Source organism: Stegodyphus dumicola, chromosome 8 (assembly GCF_044657685.1).
Source record: "Stegodyphus dumicola isolate Sdum_Otavi_A_Nest chromosome 8, ASM4465768v1".
NCBI classification, from domain to species: domain Eukaryota; kingdom Metazoa; phylum Arthropoda; class Arachnida; order Araneae; family Eresidae; genus Stegodyphus; species Stegodyphus dumicola.
Window position 1 is genome coordinate 113,298,860 of NC_140775.1, and position 24,233 is coordinate 113,323,092.

General features: G+C 30.4%; 1 protein-coding gene across 4 annotated transcripts in view; it reads right to left on the bottom strand.

Annotated features, from left to right (window-relative positions):
* Positions 1–24,233, bottom strand: part of LOC118186720 (SLIT-ROBO Rho GTPase-activating protein 1-like) — a 480,238-nt gene that overhangs the window by 11,646 nt on the left and 444,359 nt on the right. For 3 of the 4 annotated variants that reach the window (XM_085822297.1, XM_085822298.1, XM_035356853.2), the window contains exons 10-17: positions 22,137–22,379; positions 19,280–19,340; positions 14,263–14,340; positions 9,997–10,131; positions 6,288–6,393; positions 3,965–4,186; positions 2,003–2,082; positions 1,340–1,384 (exon numbers count right to left, since the gene is read on the bottom strand). In XM_085822297.1, the coding sequence (XP_085678423.1) occupies positions 1,340–1,384; positions 2,003–2,082; positions 3,965–4,186; positions 6,288–6,393; positions 9,997–10,131; positions 14,263–14,340; positions 19,280–19,340; positions 22,137–22,379 (970 nt within the window). The remainder of the gene's footprint in view (positions 1–1,339; positions 1,385–2,002; positions 2,083–3,964; positions 4,187–6,287; positions 6,394–9,996; positions 10,132–14,262; positions 14,341–19,279; positions 19,341–22,136; positions 22,380–24,233) is intronic. The other variant, XM_085822299.1, reaches the window with a different exon arrangement.

Sequence of the window (24,233 nt, forward strand, 5' to 3'; positions counted from 1 at the left end):
CCACAAGTTTTGTGCAAGATGGATTCCAAAAATCTTGACAGAGGACCACAAAAATCAGCGAATGGCTGCAGCGTTGAACTTTTTGGACGCTTACCATAAGGATGGTGACTCTTTACTCGATCGCATCGTTACTGGTGACGAAACATGGGTGAAACATGTGAACTGTGAAACGAAATTGCAATCAATGCAGTGGGGGCACACAAGTTCTCCCCAAAAACCCAAGAAATGCATGCAAACAATGTCGGCAAGGAAGATGATGGCGACTGTTTTTTGGGACAGAAAAGGTGTAATTTTGGTGGACTTCCTGGAAAGAGGCACTACAATAAACTCTCAAAGGTATTGCCAAACTCTCCAAAAACTCAGAAGAGCAATTCAAAACAAGCGCAGAGGAATGTTGAGCTCTAAGATCTTGTTGATTCACGACAACGCCCGGCCCCACACGGCAAATGTCACTCGTAAATTTCTTGAATCTTTTAAGTGGGAGTTGTTTCCTCATCCGCCGTACAGTCCCGACCTGGCACCGAGCGACTTCCACCTATTCCCAGCAATGAAGAAGTGGCTGGCTATGCAGCGTTTTGATGACGACGCACAGCTGCAAGAAGAGGTAACGAAGTGGTTGAAGGCGCAGGCGGCCGAATTTTTCGACGAAGGAATTTCCAAGCTCGTACATCGCTACGATAAATGCCTTAATTTGTATGGTGACTATGTAGAAAAGTAGTATTTGAGTGTGGCTTTCATCTGTATATAATAAAATTTGTTTCCTATACTTTGTTTATTTTTTTATTCCAAAACGTAATCTACTTTCTGGATAGCCCTCGTAATTAGATTATTTAACACATAAACAATAAAAAAAAAATAAACTGTTGTCCATCATTTTCATTTAGCTTCAGCACTGATTTTTTTAATTTATTTACTAATCTGTAATTTTATCAGATTCCCTTAAACAAAATTCTCTCTCAACCTTAAAAACAAATCAAACAATCATGTTTAGAATGATTTACTTCTGCTTACATTAGACTGCAATTCATCCCTTATAGAATAACCAACAACAGCTTTACTAAGAGAATGAAATTTTAAAAGGGAATATATTCTTATTACTAAAGTTATGCATTATTCTGCATTCATTATATAATTAGAGCACCAATAAATTTTTAAGCAGGAATTTTACTCTTGTTTTATTTAACACAGCTTTTATCAAAATTTGTTGCAGAAATGGTAATATCAGAGTTTTTCTATACTAATTTTAAAACAATCTAAATGTCTAGAACATAAATAATAAACTTTTCACAATGCCAATAAAAATATATAAAAGAAATCATAAACCAAAAGAAAAACGTACTGCCAAACAAATTGAAGGCTATCTCTTGTTCAGGAAATACTGCATCTGCAAATTGTCATAAATACTGTAATTAGTTATCATATACACAGTATTTATAAAAAAGGGAGAAGGATATTAAATTTAATAACAGCTTTAAAAAAGAGAACAAGCTCTAACTTTCTTGTTTTCAGGTCACATTCTGGTTTATTATTAAGGATGGATTATGAAGGAGTAGAACAGACTTAAAAATATTTTTATTAGATTATATGTAATTAAAATTAATGAACTTTCACATTCACCTTAAACTGCATACTTTTGTAAGAAAGTAACAGGGGCTGAGATCACTTGAAAGTTATAAAACATAAAATATAAGGGAGGGAAAAAAAAAAAAAAAAAAAAAAAAAAAAAAAAAAAAAAAAAAAAAAAAAACCATCAGAAAGACGTGGGAAGCCATTGTAGCTTCAAAACTAGAATAACAAAAGTCAAGAACTTTTAATATCAAAACTCACTTTCTCATAATTTTGTAGCTGAATATTGTACATTACAGAGTAGTTTAACTTGCATTCTAATTATTAATTCCACTAAAAATTATGATTTCCAAAGTAATAAACTGCCTTCATATTGCTTGCATTTGCCTTTCATAATATTGCATGCAATACAAAACAGAAAAAGAGATTAACTTACCATCTTCACTTTGAACTGTATCTACTTCTGAATCTTCAGTCAAATCCGAAACAGGATCAGGTGGAGAATCCCCAACATCACTAAAAAATTATAAAGTATAATTATTTTATACATATCTTGTATATAAATCTATTAAAAAACAAACTTCATTGATGTCTATTTAATTTTCAAAGTAATGATATGTTTACCACTTTCTTACAGCATTTTCTGCACTAATATGAAAAATTTTACTTATTGTGAATAGCAAAAGTAGCTACTTATCTACCCATGGCATGTCATTAAATTAATGTCATTAAAGCCATCAATATCATAATTTTTGCAACATACAATGCTTAATGAAATTTTTACCACTTTCAGTCTTCTTCATACATATTTTTCCAATATATTAAGATATATGAATATGTTTTTCCCCACCCCTAGCTAGGTTAAAATGTCCCAGTTACTAGAATAAAAGAGGTTCCCCCCCCTGCTTATGTTAACCTCTAGTACAATTAACTCCAAATTTAAGCTCATATTTTATTATCCTCCAAATGATGATTTCAGGAAAATGTAAATCTTACTAGAAATTAATGATAACAAGGCAGAAGCCTCACTCAATATATTTAAATATTGGACTATATCCTTTCACATACTGAAAACCATACAAAATTAAAAGAAACACTCAGGATAGTTTCATTTAGTTTGTGAAAGGGATTGCTCAACATCTAAATGTATCAGCAGCTGATGCATAAGTAGCAACTGATGGGACATGAATTTAAATATGCATTACTGCCTGAGTATGAAGCTATAGGAAAAGAACTATATTGTTTGCTTGTTGATGCTCATAGTTCTTTATTGGGGAGCTGAAGTCATCTTGAGACCTTTTTGATAAATTTTAGCTTCCAATTCCTTTTAACTGGAAAATTAAGTAATTTATGCTGTACTAAACAACTCTCACTTCATGATTCTTTTTTCAATAGGATAATAATCTTGTCTGATATTCAGTCTCCACTGCAAACATTATCTTACAACAGAAAGCTTTTGCAACCTGAAATGCAAAGTTGTTTAAGAAAACTATACCCAAGACTTCTTTTCAATGATGTCTGCAGACTGAGGAATAAATTGAAATAACAGAATGATTTCAATCATTTTTGCTAAAATGGTATGTTATGGTTATCCACAAACCATAATGGCTAATGCCTCCTCACTTCTTAAAGCTCAGCAGTAAGTTGCAATCTTCATATTTCTTCAAAGAAAAGGCTGCAGTATGTTGAATGAAAAAAATCATTACTTTTCGACCTCTATAAATTAAACTTCTGATGACTCAAGATTGTTTTTAGATTTATCATTTTCCTCATTCACTTTCTTTACCCTCAAAGGACTGGCTGATGCAAGTGATGGGAACTCACATACTCACATAATTCTTGTAATTATGCGAGTTACTGGATTAATTATTTGGTCATGTGCAGTGCAACATCAGATTCTAAACATAAATAATTCATACTAAAGCATATAAACTTATTTTTACATGACAGCCAATATGTCTGGCATATGATTACAACGAAAATATAATCTGCTTAGGACAGTCAGAAATTTTCTAAAATTATTTGCAAAAGAATGGTATTTTTTATGACAATCAGACTGCTTCTGTAAAGAAAAGTGTAATAGACAATTAAAACTCAACCAACTGTATTTTAAATATATATTTCCAGAAAATTTGTTACAAATGTTTTTGTAAATTAACTATAAATAAAATTATTTTATTAGCATAATTACAGTTATCTAATTAAATAATTCCTATTAATTAAATATTCTATTATATAGAAATATGACCAACATACAACAGATTTTTATTACACAAAATGAAATAATCTCAAAATTAGCACCCATCATAAGTGCCATTCTAAATAAAAACAATTTTGGTAATTGTTTTATTACAGAACAAAGCACACCATTAAAAATTAAATTTAAAAGGACACTTACTTTTCATCAGGAACATTTGTACTAATATATTTTTCATAAACAATTCCTCCATCATCTGGAAATATTTCTTCTTGATAAATAATTATGTTTTTAATAAGTTCATTCACTAAATTTTGATACTGAACTTGATCTTTATCTTCAGGTATGGGCAAAAGAGTGGGACCAAAACAAATTGCTAAGTTATAAGGATCCATCATATTTTCATCACTGAACTCAGATAAACTATATAAAAACAAAATAGGTATAACACATGAGGAAAAGGACATATTATGAGAAAAATCTTTATAAACTCTCTAAACCAAAAGAATAATTGTGCTTTAGCAGCACATTATAATGTAATTAAATTATTTTAACATCAAAATCATACCTTTCCAGTGTTTTGAAAATGCAATAGAAAATGTTAAGAACCAGTAAAAACAATTTTAACAACTGAAGCAACAAAATATTATTTTTTTAAAAAATTAGAAGTAAAAAGATTATATAATCCTGGAAAATTTAAGAAATAATTAATTAAGAATTTAAGATAAAGAAAACAGTGTCATACTATTAAATTTTAAAACTAAGAGAAGCAAACAGAATTAGTAAAATTATACTGAATTTTTTTTTACTCTGAATTTTAAAAACTGAAAAACATTACACCCCTTACACAAAGAACCAAAGGATTAATTACCCTAATGGGATTTCAGTTCTCGAAAACGTTACACAAAAGTTACAAAGTTTAAAAGTTTTTTGGAACAATAAAAAAAATTAAATTTTAGATTAAAATCACATTATGCAATCACATCATCATGCAATAAAAAATACAACGGCTAAATTAACTATAAAACTTAAACTTGCAAATTGTTCACATAACAAAGTTTGTCACTTAGGCTAAAAGTACTTAAAGCAAGGTTATCACTTTTTATTTTAATCATTTCATTAAAATGAAAATCTACCAAAGTAGAAAATGGCATCCTTGACTTTCACTTCTCAGAATTAAAATGATGTCAAGATTTCAGAAGGGATGTAAATACTTTACATAGGAATTTGAGTTTAATCTGTTGTTTATTTTTATACATTTTATTTTTGCACTCAAATAGTCAAGTGGCATGAAAAGTGCACCTTAACTGTTCGAGTTTTAACATTAAAATATGAATAATTAATTTGCATTTTTCAGTTTCTCCTTCTCAATTTTCTTAAAAGTTTTTAACAAAAATTTTTAGTAAAATTTTGCTAATTCAATTTGCTTACTACTTAGATCTAAATTTAATAGTATCACACTGTTTCCTTTATACTAAATTTCAAATTAAATGTTTCTTAAATTTTCCAGTCTAGTAAAACCTTTTTTTCTTGTAATTTAAAAAATAAAATAAATATTTTGTTGAGTTTTCAATTTTACGCAAATTTTTCATTTAGTGCTTAATTTTAACCATATATTTCTTAATCCCTTTTAGATAATTTTTCTTTACTATATTTTATACACATATATATTACAATAATTTATTACTATAAGCAGTACAAAGTCTGTAATCTGGACATCCATTATCCGGAATAATCTATAATCCGGACATCAAAGCCACAAACTTTTTTTTTGCGTGTATGCTTTACGCATGCGCGTAATGCATTTACACATGCGTGTTTAGCACAAAAAATGAAGCAACTTTAACAACTTGCATTGAAAGAAATGCTTAATAAAGTAAACAAATAAATATTAAGCTTTTTTTTTTTTTTTTTTTTTTTTTTTTTAAAATTTTGATACCCTTTAGATCATAATTGCTCTTTATTTCATAAATTATGGTTTCATGTTTTTAATTGTATAATTTCTGCATACCTAAATTGATGATCTATAATCTCTTAATCCGGAATCGCCGAAGTCCTGACAAGTCCAGATTATGGACTTTGTAATGTATATATGGTTTAGACACTGATAGAATAGAAACATGTTATGCAGTTTAATAATTTAAGGAAATAAAAAATGCTATCTTATTTTAGAATTAAATATATATATGAAAAATTTTCTTATATTTATTTCATGACAAAATGATGTTTTGTAAGATTTTAAAAGGTAAAAGATTAGAATTTTGAAGTATGATAAATTTTTTTTAAATGAAACTGTAAGATCCATTAATTATGGGGTAAAAATTATTATAATACCAATGCTGTAATAATTTTACTTTTTACTTTTACACACAAAATCACAATACAAATGCTAATTTCAAGTTAATAGAAAAATGAAACTTTTCCTTTGTATGTAAATTAGCCATATTATCAATATTATTTGTAGTCAAATTTTACAGATATAATTTTTTTCTTCTATTAATATAAAGAAAAAAATAGCACTTACTGATTTAGAAATGCAAATAAATATCGTAGAACAACTACAACTGATCTAGGCAAATTGCTAACAACTTCTCTAACTCGATGGATGAATTCTTTTTTAGATTCAACTTCTATAAAGAAAGAGAAACAAACAAAAGCAATTAATAGAGCAGAAAAAATACTGTCTATATACAGTAGAAGACTAAAAATCTGCAATGGACCAGAGAGTGTAGATTTTGGGATTTCAAGACAGAAATGATAAATCACAATATTTAGATTAAAGTGCAAAATAAATAAGGACATTAAAAACATATACAAATAAAGGGCATATCAAAATATGGGATAAAATATTTCCTTATTTTTATATGTTTCAAACAATTTTCTAGTAGAAACTTAGGGGTGCTTCAAAGTAAGTTTTTAGTCCAAAGGGATTTGAATCCCAAAGGACTATTAGTTTCGTTTTGGCATTTTGCGTCGGACTCATAAATGTCGGTTCACTTTTCAAACTGTTGCCACAAAATGTTAGAGTCCTGCATTATATTTGAAGAAATTAAATAATGAAAAATCTGCATAAATGTATGTATATTTCTCGTATTGTGATAAAACAACGGTACATAGAGTCATCAAATTTTGAATAACGTAATCCTCCAACGAATATGAGCATGTGGAAGACCAAATTTGAAAATTTGAAATTTGTTTTAAGATCGATTTCCTATTTTTTAAAACTTTGACGAATTTTTGATTAACAAACTCAAGGATTTCAAAGCGAGCAATGGCAACGTTGTGCAGAAAAAACATTTTTATCTCTGGCGCGTGAGTCTCTGTATCGGAAATTCTAAAGATATGCTCGTTTTAAAACTATTTTGCGATATTGCTGTTGCACTGGATCTTATGGTTTAAGTGCGAGGAACATGATATTTAATAAAGAAAGGTAACACACAAAATGTTTAAAAACGCCCCTTTGGACGTAATTTAAAGTCTGAAACATTTCAGATTTTTTTTTTTTTAATAAATTATACAGAGTCATAATGTTTTCCTCTGTCATCACTCTGTTGTTCTAAAAAATTTAAGTACACTCAAAAGTCGTTAATTCAGACACCCATAATCCGGAATGATCTATAATCCGGACCTCAAAGCTACAAACTTTCTGCACGCAAAACCTTTACGGCTGCCAATATGCGTGTGCGCATCCGCAAAATACGTTTACAAATGCGCGTTTAATGTATAACGGACGGTATAAGCTAAAATTATCTAATTCAGTTAATGTTGCAGATTGCGTTGTTCCTTAATCTTCGAATTGGATTCGGCTTATTATTTTTTGCAGACTGTTAGAGCAATTTTATAAAAGTAAGCTTGAACTTTCGATTATGTCAAATAGAGTTTCTGATATATATTTACTAATATGTAAAGGATCTAGAAAGCGAAAGTATGTTTCGAAGTCCATTAAAAAAAAAGTGGAATTGCTGCAAAAAATAGATAAGGGCATATCCTTTGTTTATCTAAACTTTGTTTAGCTTTAACGCTGCGGCGCGGCGCGCAATGAATTGGAAGTTGATCTGTCAGCACTATCCTTATCTTCAGGGCAAATGTTTTTATTTTATTTGGCTTATAATTCCTTACTAAATGTAGTATTTCATTTCAATGTACTCCGTCTTTGATATGATTTAAATCAAATTCCTCGTCATTATAATTCGCTTCCGATAGTGAAGAAAGTGACACAGAGGTTTTTGAAAAAGAAAAAATTTCGATTGACAAATTAGTCGGTATTCTCGACACAGCAATTATAGGACTTGAACGGCGGAACTTTGTAACTGAACAAGAAATTATGTCTGTTTATAGAATTAAAGAGAATGTATTATCACATAAAAAAACGAAGCAACTTAAACAACTTACATTGAAAGAAATGTTTAATAAATAAGTATTAAGCTTTTTTTTTTTTTTTTTTTTTTTTGTAAATTTTGATACCCTTTAGATCATAATTGTCCTTTATTTTATAAATTACGGTTTCATATTTTTAATTTTATAATTTCTGCATGCCATCTTACCAGATTTAAACTGATGGATCTATAATCCGGAATCGCCGAAGTCCCGACGAGTCCGGATTAACGACTTTCGACTGTATTAGGTTAATTACATTCATTACTGAAATTCCAGTTTTTTTAAGAGAAAAGAATACAGGAAGACACATCATGAGAGTTATTACATTTAGCACTTTTATCTAATATGAAGTTTTAATAAACTGCTTCTAAAACCAAAACTTATTTCTGGAAGTCCGGATTAACGACTTTTGACTGAATTTTTCATCATGTTCCAAACCTTCATTAAAAGATGCTTTCTCCCTCCTATCCAATTCACTATCTGTGTTTGTGTCAGAATTATTTGCTTGCTGTGTCGAGTTCAAAACAGATAATTTCATCATCTGTCATATAATTTTGATAATAATTTCCTCATCAGCCATCTGATATGTCAATATTGGCTCATCTGGACACATCATCCATTCAACAATTTCTTCTCCTTGCCTCCACATTTATTCTTCCTTTTGAATACAGAAGCAATTTTCTTGTTTTAACCTTTGCTGCAATGACCCTAAACCGAAAAATTCACCATTGTTGCTCTCAGTTTCAATAAACAGAGAAGATAGCCATATATTATGACAGCCATTAACTAATCTTATTTGTTAAACAGAATTCCATGAATCTGATAACAAATAGATGCAGTCTTTGATGCGAAATTTTTTTTATAATCACAAAGTGAAACAGAATGGTCTCTTAAAAGAATTTTTACAAACTCTGAGGTATAATGGCATTTAATACTGTGCATTATGGCCTGGTTCATTGGTTGGATTAATGATTTAGTATTTGGGGGGGAAAGGGAGCCATGACATTATCACACATTAAAATGGTTGTAGAAGCACTGAGGAGTAGCACCTCCCTTCATCTTTTGCATTACCGTCAATGCAATGTGTTTACGTTTTTCAATGTTGTAAGCAATAAAAATCATGCATTTTTTACCTGCCATAGTATTAAGAAGTACTGAAATTAAAAATATTTTTATCTACCCGCCCCCTCCCCCCCCAAAAAAAAAACAATCTCAAGAAATAACAAAGCTCAGAAAACACAACCATGTAAGTCATAAACTTGAAAGAGAAGTTGAGTGCACTCATCTGCTTCTTAACCTTCTTACATAGAAAAAAAAAAAGTCACTGATTTGATAAGTATTTTTATTATCATGCCATTATTTCGTAAATATTTCTTTTTTCTTCAGTATTTCTTCTCCATGTTGTGGTTTCTGAACATATACACTGAATATTTACATTTTGAGAGGTACAGATTTCAAGTCAGCGGATTTTTAGTATTTGACTGTATTAAATAATTAGCTTTCCAAATCCCAGTATCACTAATTTAAGAAATATGAAAATTTTTTAGACTATTTTTAAAAATGGTCATCATACTATCTGATAACTATTTTTAAAAATAATCACCATAATATGTGAATTTACACTCATTACTAAAAATCACTACCTTTTACACCAACATGTCTACTATTCATGTTTATAAGAGGAAACTAGAAATACAGTGTAAATATTTTAATTAACAATTGTTATATGATGATTTTTATTTAAAAGCACAGAAGTATTTATTTAAATGGCATTTCTACAAAACATACGTAAACTGATACATTAAGAACAATAGACAAGAAGATGCACTAAAATACTATTACAATTATTCACTTACGAGAAATTTCAACCAACTGGTCAAAATAAAATATTGGGAAAAGTGGTTCCCGCAGCTCTCTTAAATACAGTTTCAGAACACCTCCAACAGAATTTATGTCACTAGCATCTGAAACATCTGCCAATGGATCTTCACCTAGAAAAATACAAGACAATTAATTAGAAAGAATATAAGTATCGGTAAAATTCGAGATGCTCAAATTATAAACAAAAATAACTGCCAATTTTTTTGCTCGTTATACAAAGGTTGGTTTAGAATAATGAAAAAAATTTCACTTATTATTTCCACATTAAAAAAAAATCTGATGTGTACACCACATGACTTCCTTGTACGGAATATTAAATTATACGCATTTTTTCTTGCATTTTATTTAAACTTATTAGATTGAATTAAACCTACTTCGCCGACAGCGCATAAACCACAACAGAATAAATGCATTCTTTAAAATTCACTTTGCTTACCATAGCGACATTCTGGCGCTAGGTTTACTTAATAGTATTATATTTCATTCATATTATAACTCAGAATGCACAAAATGTATATCATTTAAAGAATTATCTAATCGTTGCCACTTGTTCTATTCAAATACTATAATAAAGCTAGAACTATGCATAAAAGAAATTAAGCAAACAAAACAAAAAAGAAACAGTTTTCACAGACGATTGAGTATTTCTCATTTAATTAATTCAGTTCTCACTTCGCGAGAAAGCAAAAATACATAAAAACTCAAAATATCTATAATAAAAATTACGAAGTAAATCTCAAATGCTTATTTCCTCGAAAAAATTCCAGAAAGAATTAAGCATGATTTAATTGGCAATAATAAATGAATGCTTGATCTTTGTTGTTGTGAAGCTAAGTTTCTCTAGATTGGCAACAAATCCACTAGTCTCCTGTTTCAAATGTAAACATTAATGGCCGCCATTAAAAACAGGCTTAAAATATTGATAATAAACACATTAAAATGCATTTTGTACAATATATTTAATATTTTTAAATTTTAGGAACAAAAGAAAATATTTTCTTGGATATTATTTTAAGATTAAATTTTGATACTAAATAAAATATTAAAATTGGCACTTGATTCAAAAACATTTATATATGATTAAAATTTAAAAAAGTTATTTTTCATGAAATTTTGAAAAACATATTGTTCCATTCTTTTGTAAGCCTAGAGGCCCTTCACATGTTTCACACATCCAAAATGTTCTTCGTTCTTTTTTCGATGTGCTGCAATATGCACATCTTCTCCTGCTCGTTCTCTGAGGCGTGCGACTTATATTTTTTAGTCTCTTTTCTGGTTGTACGAACGGTTTTTTAGTTTTTATTTGAACAAACGGTTTTTTAGTTTCCTTTTCAGCTCTTTCTTGCCTCCATGTGCCATTAGACCTTCTATAACTGAGAGACAAAAATCTTTCATTGTTTTTACATCATGATCGGGTTCGCAAACAAACTTAAATAGAATAAATGTGTTTACTATACTCGCATCTAAAAAGTAAAAAAATATCCTGTGCCACCATTTCTTGCTTTTGCGGTCTATTTCATATAGTAATTTCAGTTGATCAAATAAGTCGACATATCCCATATTCTTATTATATGAAATAATGCCGTTTGAGCACAGCACTTTTTTTGTTTTTCCATCTCGTTCTTTTCTATTAATTTCTTTCATTTCAATTGCCTTTTCTACGCAAGACAGGATAGAAAAGGATCTTTTGCCCTTCCATTTTATGCAATAAATTGAATCATCGCTTACTGAAAAAATTTATCTCCTCTCGACATAAATTTTTCTTCTTTTAAATTTTTGGGTAGATACTTCCGATTCATATTTACAGTGCCACATGCATAGATGTTCTGTGTCTTTAAAAAGTGAAACAAATTATAACTACTTCCCTTTCTTCTTCAGTAATAACTTCAACCTCAGTTACTCTCTCCTGAATTTCAATTTCATCTGAATCAAAACTGACATCTGAAGCATTTGAATCGCAATCAGATGGCAATTCAGCAAAAAGATCCAAAGCTTCCTGAGTTATTAATTTTTTTTCTAGACATTTTAGCACATCAGAGCATACAACGGATGTAAAATCGCGCGCAATCACGAAAAAAATAGATGCAAAAAAGAAGAAAAATAATCGTGAGTGCTGCCATCTATTGAGCGGAAATTCAAGTGTGTGGTGGGACAAAATTTAACCCACTTATTTCAACTGCAAAATTAATGTTATAAAATATTGAATCCAATTAAGATTTTTGAAAATAAGATACCTTTGAATATTAAAAAGAATCATACATATCCTAAATTGTATACCAAAATTTTTTAAATATTGAAAAATGCGAGATACCTGGATATCACTCTTGTGATCTTATTTTGAATATTTTTTGCTTATAAACTTAAGCCCTGGCATAGAAGTGACATCTACTGAGAAAAATAATAACTAAAATCGATTACTTTTAAAAGATTAGAAAATTTTCAATGGAAATTGCTAACTGAGAAAATAAATATTAATTAGGTGGGACACATATTGACCCACCATGCCGCAAAGGGTTAAACTATTTTTCAACAGTTTGCGCCAATAATCAAACACTTGTCATAGCGGGTGGCCAGTTTTTGTATACCATCGTCAAAGAAACTTCCCGCCAGTTTCGATAACCATGACTCCACAGCATTTTTCGTGTCATCGTCAGATCGAAAGCGCTTGCCACCAAGCTCGTGCTTCATGTGCAGGAACAAGTGATAGTCGGACGGCGCCAAGTCCGGGCTGTAAGGCGGGTGATCGAACTGCTCCGAATGAAACTGTCGAATTAACGATTGAGTGACACCAGTGGTGTGGGGCTGAGCATTGTCATGGAGCAACACAATTCCTTTACTAAGCATTCCTCTTCGTTTGTTTTGAATGGCACACCTTAGTTTTTTTAAAGTCTCACAATATCGTGCCGCATTAATGGTTTCACCTCTGGGAAGAAATTCAGTAAGCAAAACGCCTTTCCTATCCCAGAAGACAATGCACATGATTTTTTGTGATGACATTGTCACTTTGAATTTTTGTTTTTTCGGAGAATGAGTGTGTCTCCCCTCCATCGATTGTTGTTTCGATTTCGGTGTGAAATGACACACCCAAGTTTCATCACCTGTCACAATTTGGTTTAAAAAGTTTTCTTCCTCATCACTGTACTGCGTGAGAAATGTCAGGGCACTACCAAGTCGTTTTGTTTTGTGAACATCAGTGAGCATTTTTGGAACCCATCGGGAGCACAGTTTGCGATAATTCAAGCGGTCAGACACAATTTCGAACAAAACGTGAAATTTGTGGAAATGCCTCTGAAAGAGTTGTCATTGTGAAGTGTCTGTTCTCATGAATTGCTTCATCAACTTTCCTTACCAAATCATCGGTAAAAACAGAAGGCCGACCACTCTGAGCCTCGGCATGGACATTTGTTCGACCTGCATTAAACATTCTTACCCACTTTCTCACCATTCCATCACTTATCGCGTATTCACCGTAAACTTCTGTCACTTGATGATAAATTTCGGTCGGTTTAACATTCCTCACGTTCAAAAATTTAATCATGGCACGAATCTCACAGTCAGCGGGAGAACTAATTGTCTTAAACATTTTGAATGTGCACAGCAAACTGAAAACACAACATAGAGCAACCAAAATGGCGACAATTGAAAGTCAGTGAACAAGAAAGACTAGTGCGCATGCGCGGGACGCCTACCACAGTGCTGCGACGGCTCTAGAATGAAACGGTACTTAGTTTCCGAATACGCTACGTACATACACATTTATTCAGCGGTTTAAAAAATAAATGTGAAAAATTGAATAAAATTCTTTATATTAATGAACTAATAAGTCTTCAATAGGTAAATAAAAAGCTGACCACATTTCCTCCTGAAACTTTTGAAATTCACCCAGAGAGAAGTCCTGTACTAGACTTTATACTGTTACTGTAAACTATTTTCACACACATTTGTCACACAAAAAATACGAGTAAAACGCTGTGCAGTTTTAACCCCAAGAGAATATTTTATTAATAATATAAGAAATTTTTATTAAAAAATGAATGATTGCAATATTGTTAAAAAATATAAAGCTGAATAAATTCCTGTAAATGTCCCCCCCCCAAAAAAAGATTTATTTAAACAGAGAAACAGAATTAAAAAACAGTACAATTATGAGAGACCTCAAAACAGAATTCCATGATTGGTAATGGAAATATTCTCAAATATTAAATCTCAAGTATTAAATTTAAAAAGAATATTAATGGTACCTCTTTCAAATGTTTCTCGAAAGTTATTTATTTCAACTTGTGAACCAGATACCCTAAATATACCTTGATGATGAAGTCCTGAAATAAATTAAAAGGAAAAAAATAAATATATAAAACATTTATACTCTTAATATAATGCTATTGTTAAACATGACAATTTTCAAATTTTTAAACATATATACTGTATTTATCCAAATATAAAGGTTTTCCCCCCAAATTTTTAAAACCTGACTCATCTTAAATTAGCATATTAACAAAAAGTACAAAATTGTTTACAACTTTCATTCAAGTGTACACTGTTTTTCAAAAGTAACATAAAATAGAAAATGCACACTTCACTTTATACCTAAAACCATAGAAAATAAGACACTACAGTCAAAAGTCCATAATCCGGACCTCAAAGCTACAAACTTTCTGCGCATGCGTATATGCGTTTAAGCAAGTGCATAATACCTTTACGCATGCGCATATGCATTTACGCATGCGCATTTAATGTACAACGGACGGTATAAGCTAAGCTAAAATTATCTACTTATCTATTTCGGTTAATGTTGCAGATTGCGTTGTTCCTTAATCTTCTAATTGGATCCGGCTTATTATTTTTTGCAGACTGTTAGACCAATTTTATAAAAGTAAGCTTGAACTTTCAATTATGTCAAAAAGAATTTCCGATTCTGGAGCTGCCAAAGGATCTACAGAGCGAAAGCATGTTTTGATGTCCATCAAACAAAACGTGGAATTGCTGCAAAAAATGGATAAAGGCATATCCTTTGTTTCTGTAACCATTCCGAAATCTGTTTATCAATTTCACGCTGCTCTGCGTGAAGGGGCGGGGGTGAAACGTTGCGGCGCGCAATGAACTGGAAGTTGATCTGTCAGCACTATCCTTATCTTCAGGGCAGATGTTTTTATTTTATTCGGCTTATAATTCCTTACTAAATGTAGTAGTTCATCTCGATGTACTCCGTCTTTGATATGATTTAAATCAAATTCCTTGTCATTATAAATATCCCGAATACACATCAAATAATTTTCTAATTTCGACTATGCGTAATGTATGCTTTATGCATGCGCGCGTTGAAAGAAATGTTTAATAAAGTAAACAAATAAATATTATGCTTTTTTTTGTAAATTTTGATACCCTTTAGATCATAATTGCTCTTTATTTCATAAATTACGGTTTCATATTTTTAATTTTATAATTTCTGCATGCCATCTTACCAGATTTAAACTGATGATCTATAATCTGGAAAAACTGATAATGCGGAATCGCCGAAGTCCCGACCAGTCCAGATTAAAGACTTTTGACTGTATTTGTTCATGTGCATTCAAGAAGAAAATATCTTAAAAATTAAATCCATCACATATCTATGAAAAAACATGGGCCATCTTAAATTCGATATCATTCTGTCGGGTTAATTAGAAAGTAATTTTGTTGTTTCATGAAAAATATATATATATATTTTATTGGATTATATATTGATCATTTTGGTCAAATACCTTTTGTCATCTTTCTGGCCATAGCATGATTCCACGTTCATAAATGTTCTGATTTTTGCTTATAAAATACTGATCTAAGTGATTTTTGATATCCTCATTTGAAATAAATGTTTCACCATTTAAAAAGTCTATAAAAAATAACAGATAATAATCTGAGGTTGCTAGAGCTAGTGAATATGGTGAGTGCTTTAGCACATCCCAGGATGGAATTTATCCATTTGACAGCAGGACACTTTGTATCAACTGTGGAATTGTACGGTAGAAGCTTAAAAAAAATCCCAAAAATCTCACGATATTTTTGGGGAGGGGATAAATATAAGTTTTTGAAGCGGTTCGATCCACCACATCTCTGCCTAAATTTTATATTATCGTAAACAATCTATTTCTCATGCCTAGTTATGATTGACTTCAAGCATGGATCATTTTCTTGCTATTTGATAAACATATCCCAGATATCACAGAACAAATCTCTTTAGAAACACGTGGAACCAATACACTGACCATTACGATCACAGATAGTTGAAATCAACAATTTAATCTCTTAATGATTTCTCATGTTGTTAATTCCCCAGTTTGCTTCTATCAGTATCTTTGTCTTCCTCAGTTCCAACTGGCCTTCTAGAATGTTGTGCAACTTCAGTATCAAAATTGCAGGAATGAAATTTTGTGGACCCATTATGACCTGTGAATAACGTCAACAGATTTTGTCCATAAAGTTGCACAATTTCTTTCTTTGCTCGAACATCACTCTTACTTTTTTGAGTAATTTAAATAAATAAATAATAATAATAAAATGCTGCTTTTGTTTTTTCGATATTTAATAAGCCCCCCCCCAAAGGAAAACTGCTCAGAATCAAGCAAATTTTTTACATGTGAGCCTTGAAATGCCAGCTGTCAAAATATATAATGACAGCATGATTTAGAATGAAGTTGGCTGGTGAAAAATACATTTAATCCCTCTGGTGGTTCAGAAGGGTGAAAAAATAATTTAAACAACCCAATACATTTGGATAAATACTGTATACAGTCAAAAGTCGTTAATTCGGACACCCATAATCCGGACCTCAAAGCTAAAAACTTTCTGCGCATGCGCCGCGTTGGCACATGCGCATAGGCGTTTACACGTGGGCGTAAGACCTTTACGACTGCACAGATGCGTGTGAGCAAGTGCAGGATCGTTTAATGTATAACGGACGGTATAAGCTAAAACTATCTATTTCAGTTAATGTTGATGATTGCGTTGTTCCTTAATCTTCGAATTGGATGCGGCTTATTATTTTTTGCAGACTGTAAGAGCAATGTTATAAAAGTAAACTTGAACTTTCGATTATGTCAAATAGAATTTCCGATGCTGGAGCTCCCAAAGGATCTACAAAACGAAAGTATGTTTCGATGTCCATCAAACAAAAAGTGGAATTGCTGCAAAAAATGGATAAAGACATGAAGAAGGTGACAGAGAGGTTAGTGAAAATGAAAAAATTTGATTGACAAGTTAGTCGGTATTCTCGGCACAGCAATTGCGGGACTTGAACAGCGGAACTTTGTAACTGAACAAGAAATTATGTCTGTTTATAGAATTAAAGAGAAAGTTTTATTACATAAAACGAAGCAACTTAAATAACTTACATTGAAAGAAATGTTTAATAAAGTAAACAAATAAATATTAAGCTTTTTTTTTTGTAAATTTTGATACCCTTTAGATCATAATTGTTCTTTATTTCATAAATTACGGTTTCATGTTTTTAATTTTAGAATTTCTGCATGCCATCTTACGAGATTTAAACTGATGATCTATAATCCGGAAAAATCGATAATCCGGAATCGCCGAAGTCCCGACGAGTCCGGATTAACGACTTTCGACTGTATTAGGTTAATTACATTCATTACTGAAATATTAAGCTTTTTTTTTGTAAATTTTGATACCCTTTAGATCATAATTGTTCTTTATTTCATAAATTACGGTTTCATGTTTTTAATTTTAGAATTTCTGCATGCCATCTTACGAGATTTAAACTGATGATCTATAATTCGGAAAAATCGATAATCCGGAATCGCCGAAGTCCCGACGAGACCGGATTACCGACTTTCGACTGTATTAGGTTAATTACATTCATTACTGAAATTCCAGTTTTTTTAAGAGAAAAGAATACAGGAAGACACATCATGAGAGTTATTATATTTAGCACTTTTATCTAATATGAAGTTTTAATAAACTGCTTCTAAAACCAAAACTTATTTGTGGCTAAAAACTGCAAAACTGCTCTTTACACATTTTAATGTGCTGTCTTTATTGTTGACATTTTTAAGCATCACAATTATGTTCTTAAACCTGTCTCTCTTGATATGTTTTCATCTTTTATGGGATTTAAAAAATTCACACACACTAAAGGAAACAAACTTTTTTTTTACTCATGATTGTTAATTCATTAGTTATTACAGAACATCTACTCTTAGTGCCTATGAAAGAATGATTGTTGGAAGTTATTATTTCGCTTTACAAAATAGCAATAAGGAACTGCGCTATAAAAATCATGTTGAAAAATATCAGAAATACTGATCAGAAATATTTATCAGTAATAAAATATACATAAATTTTATACAAAATAAAACTCTTTAAAAAAAATTTAAGCTTAAAACATGGATCTGATTTTCACAGTTTTTCTCTCACTGTAACCAATTTCTTGAGCCAAATACTTATCTAGCAAGTTTTGAAGATTAAGTAACCTATCCTAATCAACATCCCATTTAAATATTTTTTTAATAACAGCTGCGAAGTCTAAAAATTATTAAATTACAAATGCTTATAATTCGTAACTTATTCACTTATAAAATTAACAATACATAGGATAAAGTCTTAACATCTTAGTTTTAAAGGCTTTTTACTTGCCTTTTCAGTATTATTTTAGTATTATTTATATATTTTTTATTAATAGTATCTAGTTTCCTTTTGATTTATTTGCATAATTTGTGTCAGGGAAGTTTTTTTGTAGGCAAGAATTTCTAAATTACTTTGGTTTTCTGCTCTTAATCGACTTTAATTATTCTAGTCTTTACATGCTAATTTCTCTAAATTCCACTTATTTAAACTTCTTTTTGGTAATTCACAACATTTGGTTTTACTTTTGGTTTTGAATTTTCCTTTTACCCTTGCCTACATGGATGACGAAATATGAATTGAATAATTGAAAAGTTAGGTTTGAAGGCAACTTCTTCCTCTTGATAAATCTGTCTCCTGCCTGCTCAAAAATTATTCACTTATGCATTTTTATAAATTTTTAGGATTAAAAAATTTATTAGAATTATACATTATACATTTATTATATATTCATAGATTTCAATACTTGCACTTGATTTACATACGCTCTCAGAATTTAAATGATGTTGTAGATTGCAGCAATAATTAATCATTTATTTGTAATTCAATTTCATTTAAAATTTAATTAACTTTAAATTTGCTTTTTACGAATAGAGAATGTTTGTTAAATTCATAAAGTCTTAAGAAATTTTAATTACTTACCATATAAATTTATAACCCGAATACAGCTTCTTATGATTAAAGGAATTTCTTGATTAGTAGCCTGGATAATGAAAATTAACAAATTAACCACAAAGTATTTGATAAACTTAATTTGCTTTTTATAGAATAAGAACAGAATGCTGTTTAGAATGTTAAGAACACAATGTTATTATAATATAAAATTACTATCCAGCACTTGATACTTGTAGCTGTTGTCACTCTGATAATAAAAGACTGTAGAGACTTGAAATAAAAGATTAATTGCAGCAAATATAATCACATATTTAACTTTTTTAAAGTATGTTGTTATTTATACAAAATTTTTTAAAAACAAAAATATCCTGATATTATTTCCATGCAATAATGCTGCTGAAAAATTAGTTAATTATAGATTAAAAAGAAAAAAATTTGGAACCTAATTAAAAAAAGACATAAAAGCAATAAAATCAAAACCAGCAAAATCCCAAAATTTCCCAATAAAAAACATCAACTAATTGTTTTCAAACTAGAAGAATTTCCAAAAACAATAGAAATACATAAAAATACTAAAAAGAAGAAGAGGAATTCAATCAAAATCTGATCCAATGTTAAGTCCAATCCAGTCCTTCCTAATGCCTTTAAAATTCTACAATCTTAATTCAGTTATTTTTGCCGATAGATGGCGTTACCTCCTCGCGTTTGGTACTACCAGAGGGTATAAAAATCCGTTCAGTGGTTGCTTTCCATTATTCGAAGTTCAGATTTTGAGCGTGAAGGTGCAGTTGCCCCTCGCTCCCTACTTTTTAACTTCGCTAATTTTTCTTGTCCTTTGTGTTATATGTTTGATAAGATAGCCTGGCTCAGTAAAAGTAGGCGGCCAGTGTAACTCTGATTAAAAATCCGGTTATAACCACGTGCAGTGCTGATAAGGACCACGTGTTTCTGAGACTCCTTCCCCATTTATTTTTCTTCTTTCTAGGTATTTCTTTCTCCTGATGAGGAGGGACCTTTAGCTGCCCTCGAAATCGATTGAGTGTTTCAATATACTTACGCTAAACACAAGGTTGTTTTTACGATTTTAAATTCACTGCATACCACATTGTATTGGCATCCACAATTAGTGTATGTGCAAAATTTGAGCTTGGCAGGTTATCAGGAATTTGTTTAAAATTGGATAGCAAAATTTGACCATAGTGTAAAACATCAGCTAGTTAAAAGAAAGCTTATAAAACTATGGCCAGTTTTTGAAAAAAATCTAGAAAACTGTCTTAAGAAACTAGAAAACTTTTAAATCATTTTTACTTCAAAAGAGGGTGAAAAGTTTGCTTTATGATCTTTGAAAATTTCAAATTTTTGTGAGAGATGCAGAATTTCCAAGCTCCATTAAAGAATATAACATTAAGTACCAAAGTAAAATCAAAATTAAAAATGATATCGTAGATTTTGAGATTAATGAGAAGTTTGAGAAAAACTCTTGTTTTTGAGATTAATGAGAAGTCAAAAAAGCAAGAAAAATAGTAATGCAATAAAATCATAACCTCGAAATTGAAGAAGTGATACTTTGTCCTTCTGTTACATACTGTGGTATAGTTTTTAAATTATAGAAAATTGACCAATTAATATTTTTCTATTATTCTTGTTTTAAAAGAGGGTGAAGAGTTTGTTTTATAAGCAGTGAAAACTTCAAAATTTTGTAAGCGATACATTTTTTAGACACTGAAGTTTTAAAATCATAAGTGCCAAATAGTTGAAAAAAAGGGAGCAAACTTTAAAATTTGCCAAAAATTCAGAAATGTATTAAAAATTTTATAAAAATTCCATTTTAAAGATATTTTCTGTTCTTTATGGTAATGCAATCAGCAAAATTTTGTGGATTTTTAATTTTTTTGTTAAATGAAAAAATTTGTTTATTATAACAAATAAGATATTTATTTGAATTTGTTGAATTCATGCAAAAAATCATTTAAACATTAAATTAAAAAAAATCTAAATTAAATTTAGATAAAAACACTCCAACACACTGCATTATAGTGTGCATACAAAATTTGAATTTGATAGCTTATCAGGAAGTAGATTAAAATCAATAACAAACTTTTGATAATAAGGCAAACACCATCAGTGAACTATATAAAAGGAGATAAACTTACAGCAATCCAGGAATAACCAACTTGGATAAAATGAGAAATGTGAATGTTACAAAGAAACTGCACAAAAAAATTATGAAAGAAAGTTACATGAAAATAGGTAAACTAAAACATTTTAAATATTTCTTATGCATTTAAGATGTCTCATAAAACTTAAGTTCTTTCTGGTTGCAAGCCTTCACTTTCTTAATATAATCATGTCTTTATAAGGCAAACAGCAAGATGCACAAACCTGAAACTGTTTAGTATTGCCCTCCCACAGTAAGTTCACAGATCATCAACAAGTACTGAAACATAGCATGAACCAGATAACACCACTATGCAGTGATGCTATAGCACTATATAGTACTTTATCAAAGTTTTATTACCTTCTGAGAATTAAATGCAGGAAGCTCTTGTTTTTTAAGCGTGAGACACAGAAAGTACTTTAAAATAATAAAAGTTTATGATATAAAAATACTTTAAATGGAGCTAGTAATGACTACAACTTGTTTAATGCTGGTATGTAATTTACTATTGTTGTTTAATTTTGGTACATAATTTATATTTTTATTTTTTTTTTTTTATTTATTTTCATTAAAGCTACATGATTACAATGCTATACAGAGCACTATCCACAAATTTCATGTAATCTAATAGTCTCTGAACATATTATTCAGAATATGGGGTATCTGTTATACACATCCATGAAAAATACTGCAAAGTTTTTCAAATATAATTATTAATTCACTCACTTCTAAATACTCCTCTAAACTTCCCCCAAATAGCTTAGGTTGCCCAACAAGAGGAGTGCGACCTATACGTTTCTTCCGAAGCCTCTGAGGTAAGTTATGGGGACGAACAGCAATATGCGGTGATGCTCCACCAGGCACAATTGATTGATCTTCTCCTTCAATACCAAGGCCACGACGAATCAAATCTGATTTTGCTTGAAGTCGAGCAATCAAGTTATTTGTCATGATATATTCGGAGAATTTCTACAAAGATTAAAAAGTAAGATATGCTTTAATTTCAAAAATTAGGTAGCAGAATATAACTATATAATGCAAGTATATAATTGAATATAATGATATCATAGAACTCCTGTACAATACCCCAGACACCAAATACTCAAATTGCATTGTTTTTCATTTTATGATCAGTATCAAATTATGTTCACTATCAATTTTTTTAATAATACCTTTATGAGTTCTGACAAAATCAAAACCAGCATAAATACACTTTGTTACCAGTTAGTGATGTTCACCATGTGCCACTCAATACTGATTAATTCAAGTCATTTAATAAATCATTTTGTCTGGACCTATTAACATTTTGCAACAACTTATTTTACATCATTAATGTCATAAATAAAACTAGGTTTCTGAAACTTTATATTTTTTATTATAAAATATCTTATTTTTTACGAAGGCTTGTGATCTCCATTAAAAATATAACAAAATAGTTATAGAGTTTTGCAATAACAAATTATAAATCACTTTTTAAAATTTTGTTCAAATGATAACAGTACAAAGTCTAAAATCTGATGTCATATGTCTGAAATGATCTAATATTCAGATCTCTGGTTCATCAGCAAATTTTTCTTATATGAATTTTGTCTCTTTATGAAGTCTAGAAATGCATGGTATAATAATAAAAAAAATGCAGCTGTGCCTTAAAAGTTATTATGCCACTTTCAAACACCAGCTGGGAAGGGAATGGCATGGTAGCCAATGACAACATATTGACTGATGTTAGCCATGAACATGTGTCTGGTCCTTGAGTGACTTATGTGGGAGGGTTGTTGCTTATACTGGGTTTCTTTTGTTTGCAGAGCAACAACAACAACAACAACAAAAAAAAAAAAAAAAAAAAGAGAAAGAATTGGATTCCACAGCAGTTAACATTGCCAACTGCCCTATTCCTTAACTTTCTTAATTTCATCCCACATATTAATTTTTGCAGACTTATTATTACAGCTTGCGTTTTTGATTATGTATAAAGAGTTTCTAATCTAATTCTGGAGCTGTAGCAGGGTCTGCAAAACGAAAACGTATTTGGTATTTGCTTTGTATGGTGGTCTTGGCTAAAGAAAAACTGCAGTTCAGTTCTAAGAAAGTGTGATTCAAAATTAGGCAAAATTACAGCCTGATTTTGGCACATATTTTTAATGCTATACAAGGTGAAACTTTCAAATTAATAGAATTTCTAAAGAAATGTGAAGAACTGATAATGAATGAAGATGATATAACAATATTTTCATTAGGATGACCATGATCCAATCAGCTAATCAACTAACGAATTGAGAAATGCCTAGCATGGTTTTAAACCTAGAAAATATCACTACTGATAGTGAAGAAAAAGATTTTCAGAATGAAAAGATTTCAATTCACAGTTTAGTGGGAATTCTTGACATGGCAACTGCAGAACATGGAACAACGAAATTTTGAAACAGAACAAGAAATTATGTCTATTATAAAATTAAAGAGAATTTACCAGCATAAAAAAAAACAAAACATCTCATATTGAAACAAATGCTTAGTAAAATAAAAAAAATATTCAATTTGTTTTTTTGTAAATTTTGTTTTCCTTAACACTTTGTGGGCTGCTGTCATGCTGGCGTGACTTTTGCTCGCCAGCGGTTATAAGCCGCTGTCACGCTGGCATGACTTTTGCTCAGCAACAGTTATCGGCCGTTGTCACGGACACGTGACTTATTTTCGCCAACGCCGATGCTTCACATCGACATTTGTATAGATAGACATACTATAGCAAAACATTTGACGATCAGGAAACTTTGGTTTCAACTGCTTTCCTCTCCCAATTCACCAGACTGTCTATTATTGAATTGT